The sequence below is a fragment of the Jaculus jaculus genome, chromosome 5, assembly GCF_020740685.1.
Source record: "Jaculus jaculus isolate mJacJac1 chromosome 5, mJacJac1.mat.Y.cur, whole genome shotgun sequence".
NCBI classification, from domain to species: domain Eukaryota; kingdom Metazoa; phylum Chordata; class Mammalia; order Rodentia; family Dipodidae; genus Jaculus; species Jaculus jaculus.
This window is the reverse complement of record NC_059106.1, coordinates 172,013,839-172,032,999: the sequence shown is the minus strand read 5'-3', so window position 1 is coordinate 172,032,999 and position 19,161 is coordinate 172,013,839. Positions and strand designations below refer to the sequence as shown.

General features: G+C 46.6%; 1 protein-coding gene across 1 annotated transcript in view; it reads left to right on the top strand.

Moving 5' to 3' along the window:
- The window catches only part of Trappc10 (trafficking protein particle complex subunit 10), an 80,576-nt gene that overhangs the window by 26,343 nt on the left and 35,072 nt on the right, over positions 1-19,161 (top strand). Inside the window, exons 4-7 of the mRNA XM_045149419.1 lie at positions 4,453-4,649; positions 10,445-10,640; positions 15,284-15,395; positions 16,952-17,199. Of these exons, the coding sequence (XP_045005354.1) occupies positions 4,453-4,649; positions 10,445-10,640; positions 15,284-15,395; positions 16,952-17,199 (753 nt within the window). The remainder of the gene's footprint in view (positions 1-4,452; positions 4,650-10,444; positions 10,641-15,283; positions 15,396-16,951; positions 17,200-19,161) is intronic.

Here is a 19,161-nt window from a genome sequence, read left to right as displayed (position 1 = left end):
TCCAGCCTCTGCAAACGAACTCCAGACGCGTGTGCCCCCTTGTGCATCTGGCTAACGTGGGACCTGGGGAACCGAGCCTCGAACCGGGGTCCTTAGGCTTCACAGGCAAGCGCTTAACCACTAAGCCATCTCTCCAGCCCATAAATGCATATTTTTTAAAAATTATTTTTTCTTCCAGGCATGGTAACACACGCCTTTAATTCCAGCACTCTGGAGGCAGAGGTGCAGGAGGATTACCATAAGTTTAAGGCCACTCTGAGACTACATAGTGAATTCCAGGTCAGCCTGGACTAGAGTGAAACTACCTCAAAAAAACAAAACAAAAGAAAATTAAATTTTCTTTATTTGTGTGTGTGTGTGTGTGTGTGTGTGTGTATGGGTGTGCCAGGGCCTCTTGCTACTGTTAAGAAAACACATGAGACACCCTTTTTTCATCTTGCTTATATAGGTGGCTTATGAATTGATCTTCTTCCATTAATTAATTAAAAATATTTTATTTGAGAGAGATGGCGGGGCCAGGGGGAGACAGAAAGAGGAAGATATAGAGAGTGGATATACCAGGGCCTCCAGCCACTGCAAATGAACTCCAGATACATGTGCTACTTTGTGCATCTGGCTTATGTGGGCACTGGGGAACCGAATTTGGTTTTGCAAGCAAGCGCCTTAATCACTAGCCATTGCTCCAGCCCCCATTAATTATTCTTGGAAATTACATATTTTTATTAAATTTTAAAATTTATTTCCATTGAGGTACACAAAATGGTCTTGTTTTCTGGGTTTGTTTTTGAGGGAGGGTCTCACTCTAGCTCAGGATGACCTAGGCCCAGGCTGGCCTTGAACTCATGGAGATCCTCCCACCTCAACCTCCTGAGTGCTACGATTAAATGGGTATGCTGGGGGCTGGAGGAATGGCTTAGTGGTTAAGGCTTTTGCCTACAAAGCCAATGGACCCAGGTTTGATTCCCCAGGACCCACGTTAGCCAGATACACAAGGGGCTCACGCTTCTGGAGTTTGTTTGCAGTGGCTAGAGGCCCTGGTGTGCCCATTCTCTGTCTTTCTCTCTGCTTGCAAATAAATAAAGTAAGAAAAAAAAAGCATATGCCACCACATCCAGCACAAACTGGTCTTTTATGCCTGCAAATTTCCCCTTTCATTATTTCTTATTTTGTACATGTTTTCCTTGATTGGTTTATTGACTTTTTCCAGACAGCTATGTTTTTAATTTATTAGTCTATTTTCTGTCTCATTTGTTTCTACTTTAATTTTTTTGTTTTTCTTCTGTTTTTTAGATGCATATGTTTTCCTCCTTAAATTTTTTATTGATACAGATTCTTAAAATTTATTTATTTATTTGAGAAAGAGAAACAGATATATAGAGAGGACGGGCATGCCAGGGCCTCTAGCCCTGCAGACATATGCGCCATCTTTTGCATCTGGCTTTGTGTGGGTACTGGGGAATCAAACTTGGGTCCTTTGGCTTTGCCAACAAGCGCCTTAACCGCCAAGTCATCTCTTTAGCCTTGAAATAGACTTTTGAAGTTGTGAATTTTCCCTGGTTACTATTTTAAGACAGTTCATTGTTCTATCATTGTTTTCCAGAAATTATTATTATGTGTCTGTTATGTTACTGGGCATTGAACCCAGTACCTCACGCATGCTAAGCACTAGGTTCTACCACTGTACTATATTCTCAGCCCATGGAATTCTCTGTTTTTTGTTTGTTTTTCTTCTTTTAGCCAGTTTCTAGAAATATTAAAAATTTTCTACTTTTGGGCTGAGGAAATGGCTTAGCGGTTAAGGCATTTGCCTGCGAAGCCTAAAGACCCAGGTTCACTTCCCCAGGACCCATGTAAGCCAGATGCACAAAGGGGCACATGTGTCTGGAGTTTATTTACAGTGGCTGGAGGCCCTAGCGTACCCATTCCCTTTCTCTCTATCTGCCTCTTCCCCCCCAATAAATAAATAACAAAATATTTAAATTTTTAAAAAATTGTTCCACTTTTATTACATTTTGATCAGAAAGTGTTTATGGTATTTCTGTTTTGTGTAACTTTTCTCTATGACTGACAGATGATCAGGTTTGTAGGTATTTCATTTGAGTTTTTCCATTTTTAGGTTGCACTGTTAAGTAGAGTCTGTCAGTGTGTCTTCTCCCATGTGCTGCTTATGTCTCTTTGGGTGCAGTTTGTGCTTGGCCTGTCTTTAGCTGTTCTCAGCGCGGTTTCTCTGCCATCTTGTGTGGAAATAGAGTATAGGCAGTATCTAGCACACATGTCCATCGCTAGCCTAATTTTTATGGTTTGAAATGTATAATTTGTGAACATGGTAGTAGTGTATTTGACTGGGATGGTCTTGTATCTGAAAATAAGATCTGATCTTTAAATCGTCTAATAATTTTATATGTGGTGGCGTAGTTTTTGTCTGATGGCTGCAAGTTACTTTTCCATGTGTAGGAGCAGCAGGAAGAGTCGGTGTTCCTGTTTAAATAGGCTGCTGGCAAACTGGCCTCGTTCCATTCCATGACACTGTGCCCCTTTCCACTTACTGAACTGTCACCTTTATTTTAAGCCCGTGTCCTGTGTACACAGTAGAGTTGACACCCTGGGCAAGGCCGTGTGAGGTGCCCAGGCTGTGGAGACATGCCCAGTGTGTTCTCCTTCCTAACCTCAAAGAACGTAGCTGCCACCAGGTGGAGCAGAGCAGCCTCCCCCGCCCCCCCTTCGGCCGCAGGTGTGTAGACAAAGCAGTAGCGTTTGGAGCCTTGTAACGCAGAGCAGGAACTGTGACCATAGTTGGAAACAGTAAGAAAGTGGAGACAGTTCTGACTGATGAGGAAACGTAATTTTTCTAATTTTTTTGAATGTATAAAATAATTTCAAAGTTCAAGGACTAACCTCACTTCTTTTAGAATGTGAAAGAGGAAGGAATTAATATTTACTGAGTACCCAGACAATGGACTAGGCTATAGCATATTTTTAAATTAAATTTTAGATTAAAAAAGTTTATTTATATAGTTGTAAGCAGAGAGAGAAGAGAGGAGAGGAGAGGAGGGCAGAGAGAAATGGGTATGCCAGGGCCTCCAGCCTCTACCAGTGGGCCACTTTGTGCATCTGGCTTTATGTGGGTACTAAGGAATTGAACTGGGATCGTTAGGCTTTGTAGGCAAGTAAATGCCTTAATGGCTGAACTATCTCTCCAGCCCTGGCTATAACATTTTATGTCACTTAATACTCTAGTTACCCTATGAAAAGGAAAGCACTTAGGCATGTAAAGTAACCTTAGTGGATCTAGTTTGTTGGTGGATCCATGGAATCAGCACATGTCTCCATGAGCATTGTTTAAGAGTGACTACAGACTCAAAGAATGAGCAAGACAGTGAGGAGGGATTATGGAAAGAGGAGACATCTAGTTTTAGATGATAGAGGTGCTTAATTTTGAAGAGTTAAGTATCTATTTTTTTTAACCTAGTGTATGGCATATGCTTAGGCAAACCCATCACTAGAGCCAGCCTCAAGCCCAGGTGTCTTGGTTTTAGATTTCCTAGGTATGGGTTGGAGGGATGGCTTAGCGGTTAAGGTGTTTGCCTACAAAGCCAAAGGACCTAGGTTCAATTCCCCAGGACCCACATTAGCCAGCTATACAAGGGGGCACATGTGTCTGGAGTTTGCTTTCAGTGGCTGGTGGCCTTGTAATGCCCATTCTTTCTCCCTCTCTCTCTCACTCTATCTCTCTCTCTCTCTCTCTCCCCCTCCCTCCCTCCCTCTGTTAAATAAATAAAAATAAAATAGATTTCCTAGGTATAAATGGAATTGGCCTATCATGCAGTCTCATGTGGCGCAAAGATGACGGTCAGAGACGAAGTGCAATGAGCAGGAGGAGCACCTGTGGTCTGCAGCTTGTTGGCTGAAAACATAGTTCTCACTGGTCCGTCAAGTTGTCCTGCGGTTTGAGCCACGTGGCTCTCTGCTGGCTCCTGTGAGCAGGAGCAGTGTGGGGGCGCTGCAGCAGGTGGCCCTCTCTCCTGGCTTCCAACAGGAAGAACGTGAGGGCAGCAAGGTTGGGTCCGGGCTGCGAGGGCTCACTGAGAGTCGGGGGCTGTAGGACAGCCACTGGGAAGGTGGTCTGGGGCTCCTGCGGCAGCCTGTAGCCGTCGTAGGACAGTACGCCAGTCCCGCAGAGGTTTGGACACAGAGCTCTGACCACAGTCCCTGTGCATCATGGGCATTGTTGTCTTGGGTGACCTCCTCGGCTCTTCAGCCCTTGAGCCTGTGCCTTGTGTCTTCAAGGCCCCTGTTTGGAGAGTGGGCCTGGGCTTTCCCTGCTCCAGGTTCCTCGGGCTGTCCCAGTGTGGTGAGGTGCCATGGCCACACCTTCTCTGTTATTGACACCTTGTGCCTAGATGTGAAAAGGCTTTGAGGAACTCAACTTTACAGTGACTTGTTTCTTTTTAGGATACTGAAGTGTACAAAGCTACAGTGAAAGACGACCTGACCAAGTGGCAGAATGTTCTGAAAGCTCATAGCTCTGTGGACTGGCTCATAGTGGTAGTTGAAAATGATGCCAAGAAAAAAAACAAAACCAACATTCTTCCCCGAACTTCTATTGTGGACAAAATAAGAAATGACTTTTGTAATAAACAGAGTGACAGGTAAGTGTGTCTTTCATTTTATACCCTTTATTTGGTGTCAGCGGTAGCCATTGACTCAGCAGGGTCTGGAGAGCGACACAGGGTTGCTGGTCCTCCCCGTTCCCTGTAGTTCTGGGTCTGGCAGGTCAGGAACCGCTGCAGTCATCCCTTAGACATGCAGGCAGGGAGGAGAGGCTCCTGGGCCCAGAGGGGCAGACCTCATGGTGGACTCTTCCTGAACCTGACAGTGGAAAGTTCTTGTATGGATCAGCGTTCCCTAAACAACACTTTTCTTCCCCCTTCCACTGTGGTGGGGTCTCACTCTAGCTCAGACTGACCTGGAATTTACTCTCTTGTCTCAGGGTGGCCTCGAACTCATGGTGATTCTCCTACCTCTGCCTCCCAAGGGCTGGGATTAAAGGGGTGCGCCACCACACCTGGAAGTTTTTGTTTTTTAAAGTGTTATTTAGGGATATCCAGGCATGGTGGCGCACCCCTTTAATCCCAGCCCTTGGGAGGCAGAGGTGGGAGGATTGCCGTGAGTTCGAGGCCACCCTGAGACTTCATAGTGAATTCCAGGTCAGCCTAGGCTACAGTGAGACCCTACCTCAAAAAACCAAATAAATAAATAAACTATGGAATAGCACATCTTTTTTGTTTAGGATTACGATTTCTGATGAAGGAAGTTGCAGGATGCTGACTCCGTTCCTTCATCACAGGGTCACGTTCCCGTCTCTGCCTGCTCTTGCTTCTTCTCTCATCAGCACTGCTGGGTCCAGCTGGCCAGCTGTGCACTGGCTCCCTCACACTGATGGCCAGGTCTTACAGGCGGACACTGGAACTAACTCACCCTGCCCTGCAAGTCAGTGCTGAGCCTGGACCCCTGCTTTAGTGAGGCAGGTTCTTGTGTGGTAGCAGTCCCCTCATGCTGCAAGAGCTTGCGGGAGGGCAGCCCCTCTCCTCTGGGGCTGAGGGAGTGGACCAGGACATAGAGGATGGATGAGGGTAAGGAAGGAGTGTGGCAAGAAGCATCCTAGAGCAGACAGCCAGCGTTGCCACCTCTGCTTTGTTGCGTGTCTGTTTCATGTGTCGGTCACCTTGATGGCATGATTCTCCAGGAGAGGAACCATAGGTGGGCATCTTTTTCATGTGTCATGTAATACCTGCAACACAACAGTGTTCGAATGTGTACTTTTTTTTTTTCAAGTTAGGATCTTGCTCTAGCCCAGGCTGACCTGTGATTCACTTTGTAGTCTCAGGCTGACCTTGAACTCAAGACGATCCTCCTGTGTCAGCCTCTTGAGTGCTGGGATTAAAGACATGCACCACCACACCTGACTTTTAAAAAATATATTGTTTTATGTATTTATTTAATTATCTATATATTTATTTGCCAGCAGAAGAGAGAGAGGAGGAGGAGGAGGAGGGAATGGATGCACCAGTGCTTCTTGCTGCTGCAAACTGTATATATAGATGCATGCCCTACTCTGCATCTGGCCCTATGTGGGTACTGCAGAATTGAACCTGGGCTGGCAGGCTTTGCAAACAAGTACCATTAACCATTGAGCTATCCCCCCAGATCCCAAACCTTTTTTTAAGAGGAATTTTAATCAAATGATAGATTGATAAGATTTGGGCTTATTTTGAGAGAAATTTCATGCAGTTTGTGGAAATTTTCCTTAATTTGTGTTATTTATAAATTAGTGAACCAGGGCTAGAGAGATGGCTCAGCAGTTAAGGTGCTTGCCTGAGAAGCCAGAGGACCCAGGTTTGATTCCCCAGAACTCACATAAGCCAAGGTGGGGCATGGGTCTGGGGTTCATTTGCAGTAAGGTGCTTGCCTGAGAAGCCAGAGGACCCAGGTTTGATTCCCCAGAACTCACATAAGCCAGATGCACAAGGTGGGGCATGGGTCTGGGGTTCATTTGCAGTTTTCTCTCTTTCTCTCTCTCAAATAAATAATAAATAAATTAGTGACCCAGAGAGATCGGTGTGGCACATGAACAGGATGCTACATAACTGAGTGTCCTTGCACCCTGTGGCTTAGGTATTCGCACAGCTGTTCTGAGCAGCGTGATCCGCATGAAGCTGGGAGGGCAGGAGGGGCTGAAGGAGTGGCAGCCAAGCACAGCAACACCTGCCAGCGCCGCAGAGCCGCCAGTGTTGGGCCTGTTTGCTATACAGAGAAAATGTTTGTTTAGGATTATATTGAGGAAATGGTAATTCTGAGCACGTCACTGAATTTGTGAAATGTTCCAATTGTATGAGCTTGTTTAGAGTGTGAAAACTAACTTAGTTTTGTTTTATGGTTTTTTGAGGTAGGGTCTCACTTTAGCCCAGGCTGACCTGGAATTCACTATGGAGTCTCAGGGTGGCCTTGAACTCACCTCTGCCACCCGAGTGCTGGGATTAAGGGTGTGCGCCACCATGCCTGGCTTCTTAGTTTTAAAAAAAATTGTGTAGCTGGGGAGATGGTTTAGTGGTTAAAGGGACTTGCTTGCAAAGCCTGCAAGCCTGGGTTCAATTCCCCAACATTCATGTAAGACCAGATGCACAAAGTGGTGCATGTATCTGGAGTTCCTTTGCAGAGGCAAGAGGCCCTAATGTGCCTATTCTCTTTCTTTCTCTATCAAATAAATAAAATTAAAAAAAAATTGTTGGACGTGGTAGCTCATGCTTTTAATTCAAGTACTTGGGAGACTGAAGTAGGAAGATTGCTATGCATTTGAGGCCAGCCTGGGGCTACAGACTAAGTTCCACATCACCCTGGGTTAGAATGAGACTCTGCCTTGTGCATGTGTGGAGAATGCTGGCTTTGCAAGCAAGTACCCAGAACTAACTTACTTTAGCATGACTTTTTTTTTTCTTTTTGAGGTGGGGTCTCACTTTAGCCCAGGCTGTCCTGGAATTCACTATGTAGTTTCAGGGTGGCCTAGAACTCACAGCCATTCTACTACCTCTACCCCCTGAGCTTAAGGGGTGCACCACCATGCCTGGCTTTAATTCTGTATTTTCTTTCTTTCTTTCTTTCTTTCTTTCTTTCTTTCTTTCTTTCTTTCTTTCTTTCTTTAATTCACTATGTAGTTTCAGGGTGGCCTAGAACTCACAGCCATTCTACTACCTCTACCCCCTGAGCTTAAGGGGTGCACCACCATGCCTAGCTTTAATTCTGTATTTTCTTTCTTTCTTTCTTTTTTTTTTTTTTTTTTTTTTTTTTTTGAGGTAGGGTCTGAACTCACTCTGTAGTCTCAGGGGGGCCTTGAACTCATGGCAATCCTCCTATCTCTGCCTCCCAAGTGCTGGGATTAAAGGCGTGCATCACCACTCTGGACTTGTATTTTTTTTTTTCCTGGTGTGACTTTGATTTGTTTTTATTTTTTATTTATTTTTTAAAAAAATTTTAAATTTTTATTAACATTTTCCATGATTATAAAAAAATATCCCATGGTAATTCCCTCTTGTATTTTTTTAATATCTTATTAATTTATTTGAGAGAGAGAGAGAGAGAGAGAAAGAGGCAGATAGAGAATAGATAAGCCTCTAGCTGCTGAAAATGAACTCCAGATGCATGCATCACCTTGTGTATCTGGCTCATGTGGATCCTGAGGAACTGAACCTGGGTCCTGTGGCTTTGCAGTCAAGCGCCTTAACCACTAAGCCATCTCTCCAGCCCTCATTTATTTATTTATTTTTTAACATTTTATTCATTTATATGAGAGGGAGAGAGAATGGGGCCACCAGGGCCACCAGCCACTGCAAACAGACTCCACATGTATGTGCCACCTTATACATCTGGCTTACATGGGTCCTAGAAAATTGAACCTGGTTCCTTTGGCTTTGCAAGCAAGTACCTTAACCACAGAGCCATCCCTCCGGCCCTAAAATTTATTTTATTGACAGCTTCCATAACTGTAGATGAAAAGGCATGATAATTCCCTCTCCCATTCCCATTCTCTCCCTCTCACTCTATCCATACTATCTGTTAGTGTGTAGCTATAACTCACAGTGTTATCTATATAGCATTTCTAAAGGGTTTTGGGCATTTCAGATATTGTGAATGTCCTCAAATATTCTCTTAGGATAATTTCCTTAAGTGAAAATTGCTTGATTAGCTGGGTATGGTGGTGCATACCTTTAATCCTAGCACTTGGGAGGCAGCGATAGGATAATTGCAGTGAGTTGAAGGCCAACCTGAGACTACATAGTGAATTCTATGTCAGCCAGAACTAGAGTGAAACCCTACCTAAAAAAAAAAAAAAAAAAAGATGATCCAGTGGTTGTGGTGATTGGTGGATGGCTTTACAGCCGTCCTTCTTGTTCTGACTTGTAGGACATGTCAGTAGTGTGAGCCTGTTCTCTTTGGTGGATGCATGAAGTAGCTGCCTCTTGGAGTTGGTTCATTTGCTCTGTTGGTAGCTCAGATAAGAGGTTTATTACAGAGCATGATGATGCCCTTTGTATCAGACTTTACAGTCATTTCTAAATTACTATCAGTAGGGTTAAAGCCAGACACCATTTCTACATGGTAGGCTAATGGTCCTTTTTCCAGATCACTACAAAGTGTTTTCGATGTTAAATCTTTTGGCCTCTGCTCTATGGGCACAGTCTCTTTGTAGTTACATTGCATCAGAGCTGTCCTGTTTACTGGCATTTGTCCTGTTTATTAATGCTGCTGTTGTGGAGTTCACAGAATACTGGGAGAGGCAGATTCACAGGGAGGGCTGGGGCTCTCCTGGGTGGTACTCTGATGACAAGAGGGGTGGGCTCCATGTGGAGGGACAGAGAGGTGGGTGGGTCTGTGCTGGAGTGTGAGGGAGGGAGAGCATATGTGGTGGTTTGATTCAGATGTCCCCCATAAACTTAGGTGTTTGGCATGCTAGCTCCCCAGCTGATGATGATTTGGGAATTAACACCTCCTGGAAGCAATGTATTGTTGGAGGTGGGCTCATGGGTATTATAGCCAGCTTCCTCTTGCCAGTGTTTGGTATGCTCTCCTGTTGCTATTGATGTTGGCCAGAAGGTGACATCAACCCTCTGTTAACACCTTCATTTTCCCCTGCCATCCTGGAGCTTCTCCTCGAGTCTGTGGGCCCAAAGAAACCTTTTTGTTTCCCCACAAGCTGCTCCTGGTCGGGTGTGTTCTTCCAGCACTGCGAACCTGATGGCACCAGCATAGAACACTGTTTCCTAGGCTGCAGTGAGAGGAGCTGAAGGCAAGGGTGGGCTGTAGTCTTTTTATGCAGAGTTGAGAGATCTGCATTTCACCCTGGCACCCATAGTTGACCCATGGAGTTTGTGAGATGCGTGTGAACAAGGGTCAAGAACTGAGGGTGGTTTGTATTTCACAATGTGTTTATTTTTGACTTTTTAAAAAATTATTTGCTTATTAGAAAGAAAGAGAATGAATGAATGGATGTGCCAGGGTCTTTAGCCACTGCAAATGAACACCAGATGCATGCACCACCTTGTGCATCTGGCTTACTTGGGTCCTGGGGAATTGAACCTGAGTTCTGAGGCTTCACAGGCAAACACCTTAACCGCTAAGCCATCCCTGCAGTCTTCATAGTGTATTTCACAAAGAACCCTGGAGGGAGGTTGGTCTAAGGACACAGCTCATCTGGAATCCCCTTCTTACTTCCTACTTGCTTTGCAGCAGGCCCTCCGTGGAATCTCTGCCTTGTGGCAGAAGGCTGCTTTGTGCCCCTCTATGCAGGATTTCACTGACTGAAGAAGGCAGGAGGGGTGAGGACCCCAGTTGAGCAGAGGTGCCGGGCTCCAGAATCTTCCCAGGTGGTTCCTCATGTCTTTTTTTGCAGGTGTGTTGTGCTCTCTGACCCCCTAAAGGACTCTTCTCGAACTCAGGAATCTTGGAATGCCTTCCTGACCAAGCTCAGGACACTATTGCTCATGTCTTTTACCAAAAATCTCGGCAAGTTTGAAGATGACATGCGGACCTTGAGGGAGAAGAGGACCGAAGCAGGCTGGAGCTTCTGTGACTACTTCATGGTTCAGGTACTGGCCTCCCGCCTGCTCTTTTCCTACCTAGAGCAGCTCTCCAGAGAGTTCCTGCTGGCCTGACTTCAAGAGCTGACCTGACCCTGCAGCAGCCAGACTGCCATTTGTGTTTCTCTGCTGAAGAGCAGAAGATGACTGGGGTCTCCTCACATGTCCTGCTGCCTCAGAGCAAGCACTGCCCACCTAGAGAAGGGGCAGGTTCTTGGGGTCATCTTGTTCTGTTTGGTCTCAGGGCTTCAGGATGTAGGCCGTGAGCTAGGCTGAGGTTCCAGCAGTGGGGATGACTGGTGTGGCAGTGTTGGCTCTCTACCCTTGGGCACTGAGCTTGATAGGTGGTTTCTAGAAAAAGATCGTGTCAAGCTGATTCTTTACTGGGATTTATCAAATTGTTGAAGCTTTTGGAATATAGTTTACAATCAGCTTTTTTTTTTTTTTTTTTTTTTTTTTTTTTTTAGGTAGGTTCTCTCTTTAGCCCAGGTTGACCTGGAATTCACTATGTAGTATCAGGTTGGCCTTGAACTCACAGTGATCATCCAACCCTGACTCCCTAGTGCTGGGATTAAAGGTGTGTGCCACCACGCCCAGCCCAGCTTTTTCTTTTTTAAGAGTTCCATTTTCTTCTTATATTTTTTCTTTTTGTGTGTATGTGTGTGCATGTGTGAGCCAGGGTCTCTTGCTGCTGCACACAAATGTCTGTTCAGCTTTACATGGGTACCCTGGGCTGGTAGGCTTTGAATACAAATGCCTTTAACCACTGAACCATCTTTCTAGGCCAGATTTATATTTATTTATTTATTTTTGTGGTGAGTTCAGAAGACTGGAACTCACCACTGGGCTATCCCTTTAACCCCAGATTATTTTTGATTAATTAATTATTTATTTAGACAGGAAAAGCAGAGCGAGTGAGAGTGAGCATGAGCAGGGGAGAGCCAGGGCCTCTTGACACCATACCGAATTCCAGATGTGTGCACCTGGCTTTACGTGGGGGCTGGGGAATCAACCCAGGCTGTCAGCAAACAATTACCTTTAACGACAAGCCATCTCTCCAGCCCAGAGTTTTTGTTTGATTTTTTTTTTGAGGTAGGGGGTCTCGCTTTAGCCCAGACTGACCTGGAATTCACGATGTACTCTCAGGGTAGTCTTGAACTCATGGCAATCCTCCAACCTCTGCCTCCTGAGTGCTGGGATTAAAGGCATGCGCCACCATACCCAGCCAGATCGATCGATCTTTCTTTCTTCCTTCAAAGGAAAATTCCTAAAGTAGTAAGGAAGTGTGATGATTTTGTGTGATGTAGAGGAGTCTGAGCTGCTGAATGACAGAAGTCTTGCTCTTCAGGTTCCTTTTGTTCACCACCTTTGACTAAGAGGGCATTACGTTTCCATACTGAGATACAACGTTTGCACTAAATACTGAAGAGAGAACACACTTAGAATAAATAGAACACCTATTCTGATGAGAAGTTATAATTTTTATTTTGTATTCTGAGGTGTTTGTCTGAAGGATACTTGGCACAGGTGAGGAGATTTGAGTGTGTTAGTAATTCCCTGTGTGGTTAGAGCACTGCACACTTTCCCATCCCTGTTTCCTTGCCCTTGAAGCTTATTAAACTTGATCTCTGGGAAATACAGATAAGGACGGGGAGAGGCTAAATGAAGGCAGGGCACCTCCAGTGCGCTGGGATGGAAGTCGCTGTGAGCTCATGGGTGAATGGATCGGTGGACGGGTGAGTGGATAGATGCAGGCTAATAGACTTGAGTGAATTAGGGCATGTGTTTCCTTGTTCTGATCTCGTCTGCCCAGAAGCAATGGAAACCCCAGTCCCAAGCAGCATAGCTTACACCTAGGTCTTTGTAAACTCCTTCCTGTATTAGCAGCTCCCAGAGCTCCTGGAGTGGCTTATGACAGGAATGGGGCAGGTAATATTCAGGACTCATCTTGAATGACTTGCATGGCTGGAAAGCGAAGGGATGTGCAGAAATAGAGAAGCATTAGTGGATACAGGTATGCCTGAAGGGACCTGTAAGGGCCAGGTGGCGAAACAGATGACGTAGAATTAGTTATACCTGGGAATGAAGCTGGTCTTCCATGCCTGTGTGGCTGTAGACAGGTGTTCAAATGAATCAACAGAGAAGGGTCAGCTCTCTGTCCAGGAATCCCTTCTGCAAATGCAGAACGACAAAAACAAGGCAGGCAACAGTGGTAGTGGTTGGAGGGTGGCCACAGACAGTGCTTGAAGTGGTGGCAAAGTCTAAGAAGTGGGTTTGCAAAATTTTCCAAGTCTCCTCTGCACCCATGGGAGAGCTGTGGTCACTTCACAGTGGGGAGACCTACTGCAAGTGGCCTGACTCAACCAGTGCCAGCCTCCTCCACCCAGGAACTCCTAGGTAAGATGTGCTGAGGAAGACACCTTTCCTCTGTGAAGAACACGGCATCACTAAGCTTTCACGTAAACACATCAGGTGAGTTCAGATGGAGGATCAGACCGGAGGACTAATAGTCACAGTCATCAAAATGCCTAGGTCACGAAGGAAGGGAAAAACCCAACTCACAGATGGCAGGAAACCAAAGGCCACACACAGTGCTGGGTAGTCCCAGAACAAAAAAGGCTGTTACCATAAGGACAGTTAAAAGTATTATAGCGAGCCTAAGAAGATGACTCTGGTTCAAGGCAGTTGCTTACAAAGCCTGCCAGACCCTATCCAGTGACTTAGCACTCCATGCAAAAGCAAATGCAAAGTTCAAGCCTTGGCGATCCCAGTGAGCCTGTGGCAGTGAGGCAGAGCCACGGGCCAGGCTTAAAGAGCAAGAGACCCTCTCGCAAAAAGGCAAAGCGCACAGCTCCTCTGCCCTCCACACATGTTCTGTAGCACAGTGTGCCCATATGCGACATGCCCGCATACATGCCAACAAGTCCACAAAAACTTTAAAAAGAGTAGTGATTTCAGCTAGCTGAGATTTTAATGTAGTAGGAAGCTGAGTAAGTGCTATGTAGAAAGTATTTTCTTGGCAACATTTCTAAAAGTCTAAAAGTAGTTTGGAATTAAAAGTGAGTAACGAAGGAAACACTGACACATACTGAGATGTGGTGTAGCTTGAGGACACTGCTCAGTGCGCGGGCCTGCATGGCAGGACAGTGCCATGTGACTCTGCCGAGCTAGCTGTGGTGTTTCCTGGAGTGGCCCAGTTCACATACATGTGGAAAGAGGTTACCAGCACTGGGCACAGTGGGGGAATAGTGTGATGGGAGAGAGTTTCAGTTTGGAAAGATGAAAAGGTCATGGATATTGGTTGTATAATTGTCTGAATGTATTTAATATTGCAGTGCCATTGAAAATGGCTACTGTTAAGATCAGGCATGCATGGTAACACACCTGTAATCCCAGTATTGGGGAAGCTAAGGTGGGAGAATTGTAAGTTTGAAGCCAGACTATGCATAATGAGACCCTATCTTAAAAGGAAAAAAAATTCATGAAATTAAAAAAATAATTTATTACAGTCCCCAGTCCCCAAAGCACTTGGTAAAGAAGGAAAGGGAAGGAAAGGTCAAAGGACCCTGCGGTTTCTGTGTAAAACGCTGCCCACCAGTGTCTGCAGGGGCAGTAAGTCATGGAGAACTGGAAGGCCAGCTGCTGCTTCTCCACTCCTCTGGGTCACAGTTAACAGCTGAGATCACTGCCTAGTGACTATGCCAGGACTCTGCTGCACGCTTACAGACAGGAGCTCATGTAAGGGGAGACTTCTTGTTCAGATAAAGTGTCAAATGAACGAAGAACCTGGGGCCAAGTTCCCAGTCAGCCTTGCGGGAGCCCAGAAGACTGGTGTGGTTAAGGTGGTATCTGGATCTGAGGTAGGCTGTGAGTTTCATCTGTGCCACTGACCCCCTCTTAGTGAGTACCACCAAGGCCTCCCTAGGCTCCAGGTTCTCTGAATAGTGACCACAGCCCCATGAGATTGGATCTTAGTGTCCCCACCCTTGAGTCTGAGTGTTAAGTGTTGACTTGCGTGTGTGTGCACTCACGTCCTCCTAAATTTTGCTTTAATGTACAATGATAAGAAATCAGTAGAAGAAAACTATATGCCACCTTTAGCCGTGTTTGTACATTGTTTCATTCAACAAATACTGAGTACTATAAGCTTCACGTGCACTAAGTGACAAGCTATGTCCATGTATAGTTCTTGAGAACTTACTAAGACTAATCCAAGTGGGGAAGCAAGGTAGCACGAGCCAGGTGGAGTGTGGGTGCCAGAATCAGAGACCTCACTGAGCAGTGGACAGCAATAGCCCCAGGAAAATTGAAGAGCAAGACATGTGGAGGTTTGGAGGTGGAGAGCACGCAGGCCAAGGGAAGAACAGCCACGTGCCTGCCATGTATGAGGAAGAGGGAGCTGAGTGAGGGAGGCCAGCGAGGGAATGGTGGGGAGGAACACTCTGCTGGCTGCTCTCTCCAGTGGGGTGGTCAGGCGTGGTCATGGCTTCCTCCTTTATGGCCTGTGTTCCTCTGCATGAGCCAGTGCTACTGTGGGCACTGAGGCTTTGTGTTTTGGTGTCGGAATGCCATCTACAGTGCTACCTGTTCTCTTTCGGGCTCTCCATGGCCACATGCCGCTTCAGGCACTGACTGTGGTCTTTGGGTGACAGGAGGAGCTCGCCTTTGTCTTTGAGATGCTACAGCAGTTTGAAGATGCCCTGGTGCAGTACGACGAGCTGGATGCCCTGTTCTCGCAGTATGTCGTCAACTTTGGGGCTGGGGGTGAGTAGATGTTTCAATGACCAAGCCTTTTCTCAGCACATTTCCCACTTTTTTTTTCAAGGTAGGATCTCACTCTAGCTCAGGCTGACCACATTTCCCACTTTGAAATAGTTCATTGGTTCAGTGACTAATCATTTGAATATACTTTTCTTTCATTTTATGTGATTTTTTTTTTTTCTCTCAGCTTAAAAATAAGTGTGGGCACTGGGGAAATGACTGAGTAGTTAAAGGTACTTGCTTGCAAACCTACCAGCCCAGCTTCAAGTCCCTGGTGTCTACATACGGCCAGTTGCACAGCATGGCACATACATGTAGAGTTCGTTTGCAGTGGCAAGAGGCCCTGGTGCATGGTGTGCCCATGCTTTCTCCCTCTCCCTCTCATACACACACACGCACAAGTGAATACACTAAAAATAATAATAGATGTGGGACCATTTGCAATCTACAACTAAGCCAGACCAAGGTTTGCACCTGAATGAAAGGATTGCTTCAACATGTGTTTATGACAGGGCCATCTTGTGCAGGCGTGGCTCGGGATGGCCCAGAGCAGAGCAGATCTGCCCCTCATGGCTTCCCTCCTGGAGTTTCACTAGCTAGATGGGGATGGGGAAAAATCTCAGCTCCATGTCCTATAGTGATAGGCTTAAGCTGTGGAAGGTGACCCTGGGAACAGGAAACATTCTGACAAGCTGCTGGGACAGCCTCTCTGGGGAGGTGACACCAGGCCAGAGGCCCAAATGGAACGTGGCAGTGACCATGAAACTACCCAGTCTGGCAAAGGAGACGCCTGCGCAGGGCTCACTGGGCACACTTGAGCAGCTCCGCAGACAGCTCCTGCAGTTAGGGCCGCAGGCTGTGCCGGGCCGTCCCGTGCGTGGCGTCCGTGCTCCAGGGCCGGGCACTTCTTCGTGGAATGCGACTGAACTGGCAGAGACGCCTTTCCTTCTGGGTGAAAGAAAAATGGGTTGAGTGTTTTTTTTAATATGCAGATTGAATGACTTTTTACTGTAGGTTCTCATATTTGTTTTAAGATCATTGTCTGTGGGCTGTGAGATACAGTTGGAGATCTGGTTGGAATGAGGACTAGAGGGACCTTTTGCTGTGCTTGCTGCACCTCCTCCATGCACCTCTGTCCTGTCAGGGGGCAAAGGGGTGAGAAAGTGCACCTGTGCTCCAGCCTGCAGCCCATCATACCTTCAGCAAAGCTTTCTGGGCTCACTGGCATAGAGCTGAGCTGTCCAGCTCCACAGCCCATCTGTGTCAGGATGGCCACCCTGCTTCCTGGGCACCTGTTCAGGGCCTGTGGGCACAGTAAGAAAGTGTGCCCCGCTGCACAGGTGGTAGGACTGTGTGCTCCGCCGTCACGGCCAGGTCTCTAACGGTGTGCTGTGGGAACCAGCACATCCCGAGGCAGTAGCCAGCGGGCGGGGCAGTGGTCTCCTGGCAGCTGGCTGAAAGCTGCCTGCCTGCTCCTCCCCGGGTCTTCGTGGTCTTGAGCAGCAGCCTCAGCTAGGCGAGGCCACAGTCAGCGCCTTTCATGATGTGTGTTTGTTTAGATGGTGCCAACTGGCTGACTTTTTTCTGCCAGCCGGTGAAGAGCTGGAATGGACTGGTGCTCCGCAAGCCCATAGACATGGAGAAGCGGGAACTGATCCAGAGGCAAGCAGCCACCCTGCTGGACCTGCGCAGCTACCTGTTCTCCCGCCAGTGCACCTTGCTCCTCTTCCTGCGGCGGCCCTGGGAGGTGGCGCAGCGCGCCCTGGAGCTGCTGCACAGCTGCGTGCAGGAGCTGAAGCTCCTGGAAGTGAGTTGCTCCTCCCCTCTCCCCTCTTCCCGACCTTCCACACAGGAAGCTCAGAGGCCCCACGCCCCAGGCAAAACGCCTCTGCTGAAGAGAGTTGCTTTTTCTGAATGTCCTCAATTTTTCAGTTTATTTGTCTAGTTACTTTTTCCATGATTAACTACTGAAAAACATAATTTCTTCTTCCCCTGTGTTAAAGTTCACGTTGGCCCAAAGCAAACTTGTTAGGCCAGTTTCTTCCCTTACCTTTCAAGGTAGCTGTGGCCTTTACTGGTAGTAGTGACACACCTGGAGGACGTGGGCTGCCCAAAATACAGACGTTTATTTCAGGACTTAATATTCACATACGTGGCTGTGTGTGTGGATGAGCAGGTGGCAGTGTGGCACATTGCACACTGTGCCCGTATGTTTCCCCGGATGGGTATATTAGGAAGCCAGTTAGTGGGAAAGGCTTTCAGTATCTGCAATGGCAGAAAGGGTTTAGTCCTTTAGACAGTAATTAATCTAGGGGCCACTGGTCTCTTTCTTGCCCAATCATGCACACTTTAGTGAGTTGAGCATGTCAGTGGCCTCTTGACCAACAAGTCACATGTGCATATGCAAAATGTGACATCCCTCCTGCTTCCCAGTTGAGACTTTCAGAGTGGGCTGTGTGACTTGCCCAGAGCCATAGAAAGTGCTTGCAGAATCTACATCTTCCTCATCTTGTCCAGGGGTGTCCCATCCCATGATACGCCACAGGTTCCCAGGGCCACAGTCATTGTGAGGCCCCTTAATAAGAGGCATGAAATGTTTTGTTTGTTTCTTTGACATTTCTACTACCTGCCAGAAATAAGTTGAGAGGAAATATTTATTTTGGCTCACAGAGGTAGAAGATTTCAACCCATCATGGTAGCAAGAGTGTGTGGGACAGGCTGTTCACATCATGGTTGACCAGGAAGCAGAGAACAAGCCAGAACCAGGGCTGGACTGTATATAACCTCCAAGGGTCTACCCCTAGTGACCTCCTTCTGCCAGCTAGGCCTGATTTAAACGCTCCACAGCCTCCCAGACAATACCAGTGTTGGGGAAATAACTATTCAATGTAGGAGCCTTCATTTCATATTCAAACCACATCTTTCTATTTTTGGACCACCAAGGCTCATGGGCATCTCATAATGCAAAATTCAGTCCAGCTTCAAGAGTCCCCATAGTTGGGGCTGGAGAGATGGTTCAGCAGTTAAAGGTACTTGTTTACAAAGTTTTTTTTACAAAAAAACTGATGACCCAAGGTTCAATTGCATAGTACTCAGGTAAAGCCAGATACACAAAGTGGCACATGTATTTGCAGTTTGTTTGCATTGGTAAAAGGTCCTGGCATGCCCGTTCGCATATTCTTTCTCTCTCTCTCCCTCTTCCTCCCCCCTTCTCCCTCTCTCTCTCTCTCTCTCTCTCTCTCTCTCTCTCTCGCTCTCTCTCGCTCTCCCTCCCCCCCTTCCTCTAAAGTCTTTACAATCCAAAAATATGTAGTCTAAAGTCCATAGTCTCTTCTGAGGCTCAAGACAAACTTAGCTTAGTGAGTCCCTTTACAATCTAAAAGAAAGGGGCTGGAGGGATGGCTTAGCCGTTAAGGCATTTGCCTGTAAAGCCAAAGGACATTGGTTCAATTCCCCAGGACCCACATAAACCAGATGCACAAAGTAGCGCATGTGTCTGGAATTCATTTGCAGTGGCTGGAGGCCCTGGTGCACCCATTCTCCCCCCCCCCCGCCTCTTTCTCTCTTGCTCTCTCAAATAAATAAATAAATATTTAAAAAAATCTAAAAGGAAGGTATGTACTTCCTACATATAATGGCACAGAGTAAACATTTTCAAAAGGGAGGAATGGGAAGCATAACAAATTGGACCAAAGCAAACTGGGCATGGTGGCGCACACCTTTAATCCCAGCATTTGGGAGGCAGAGGTAGGAGAATCGCCATAAGTTC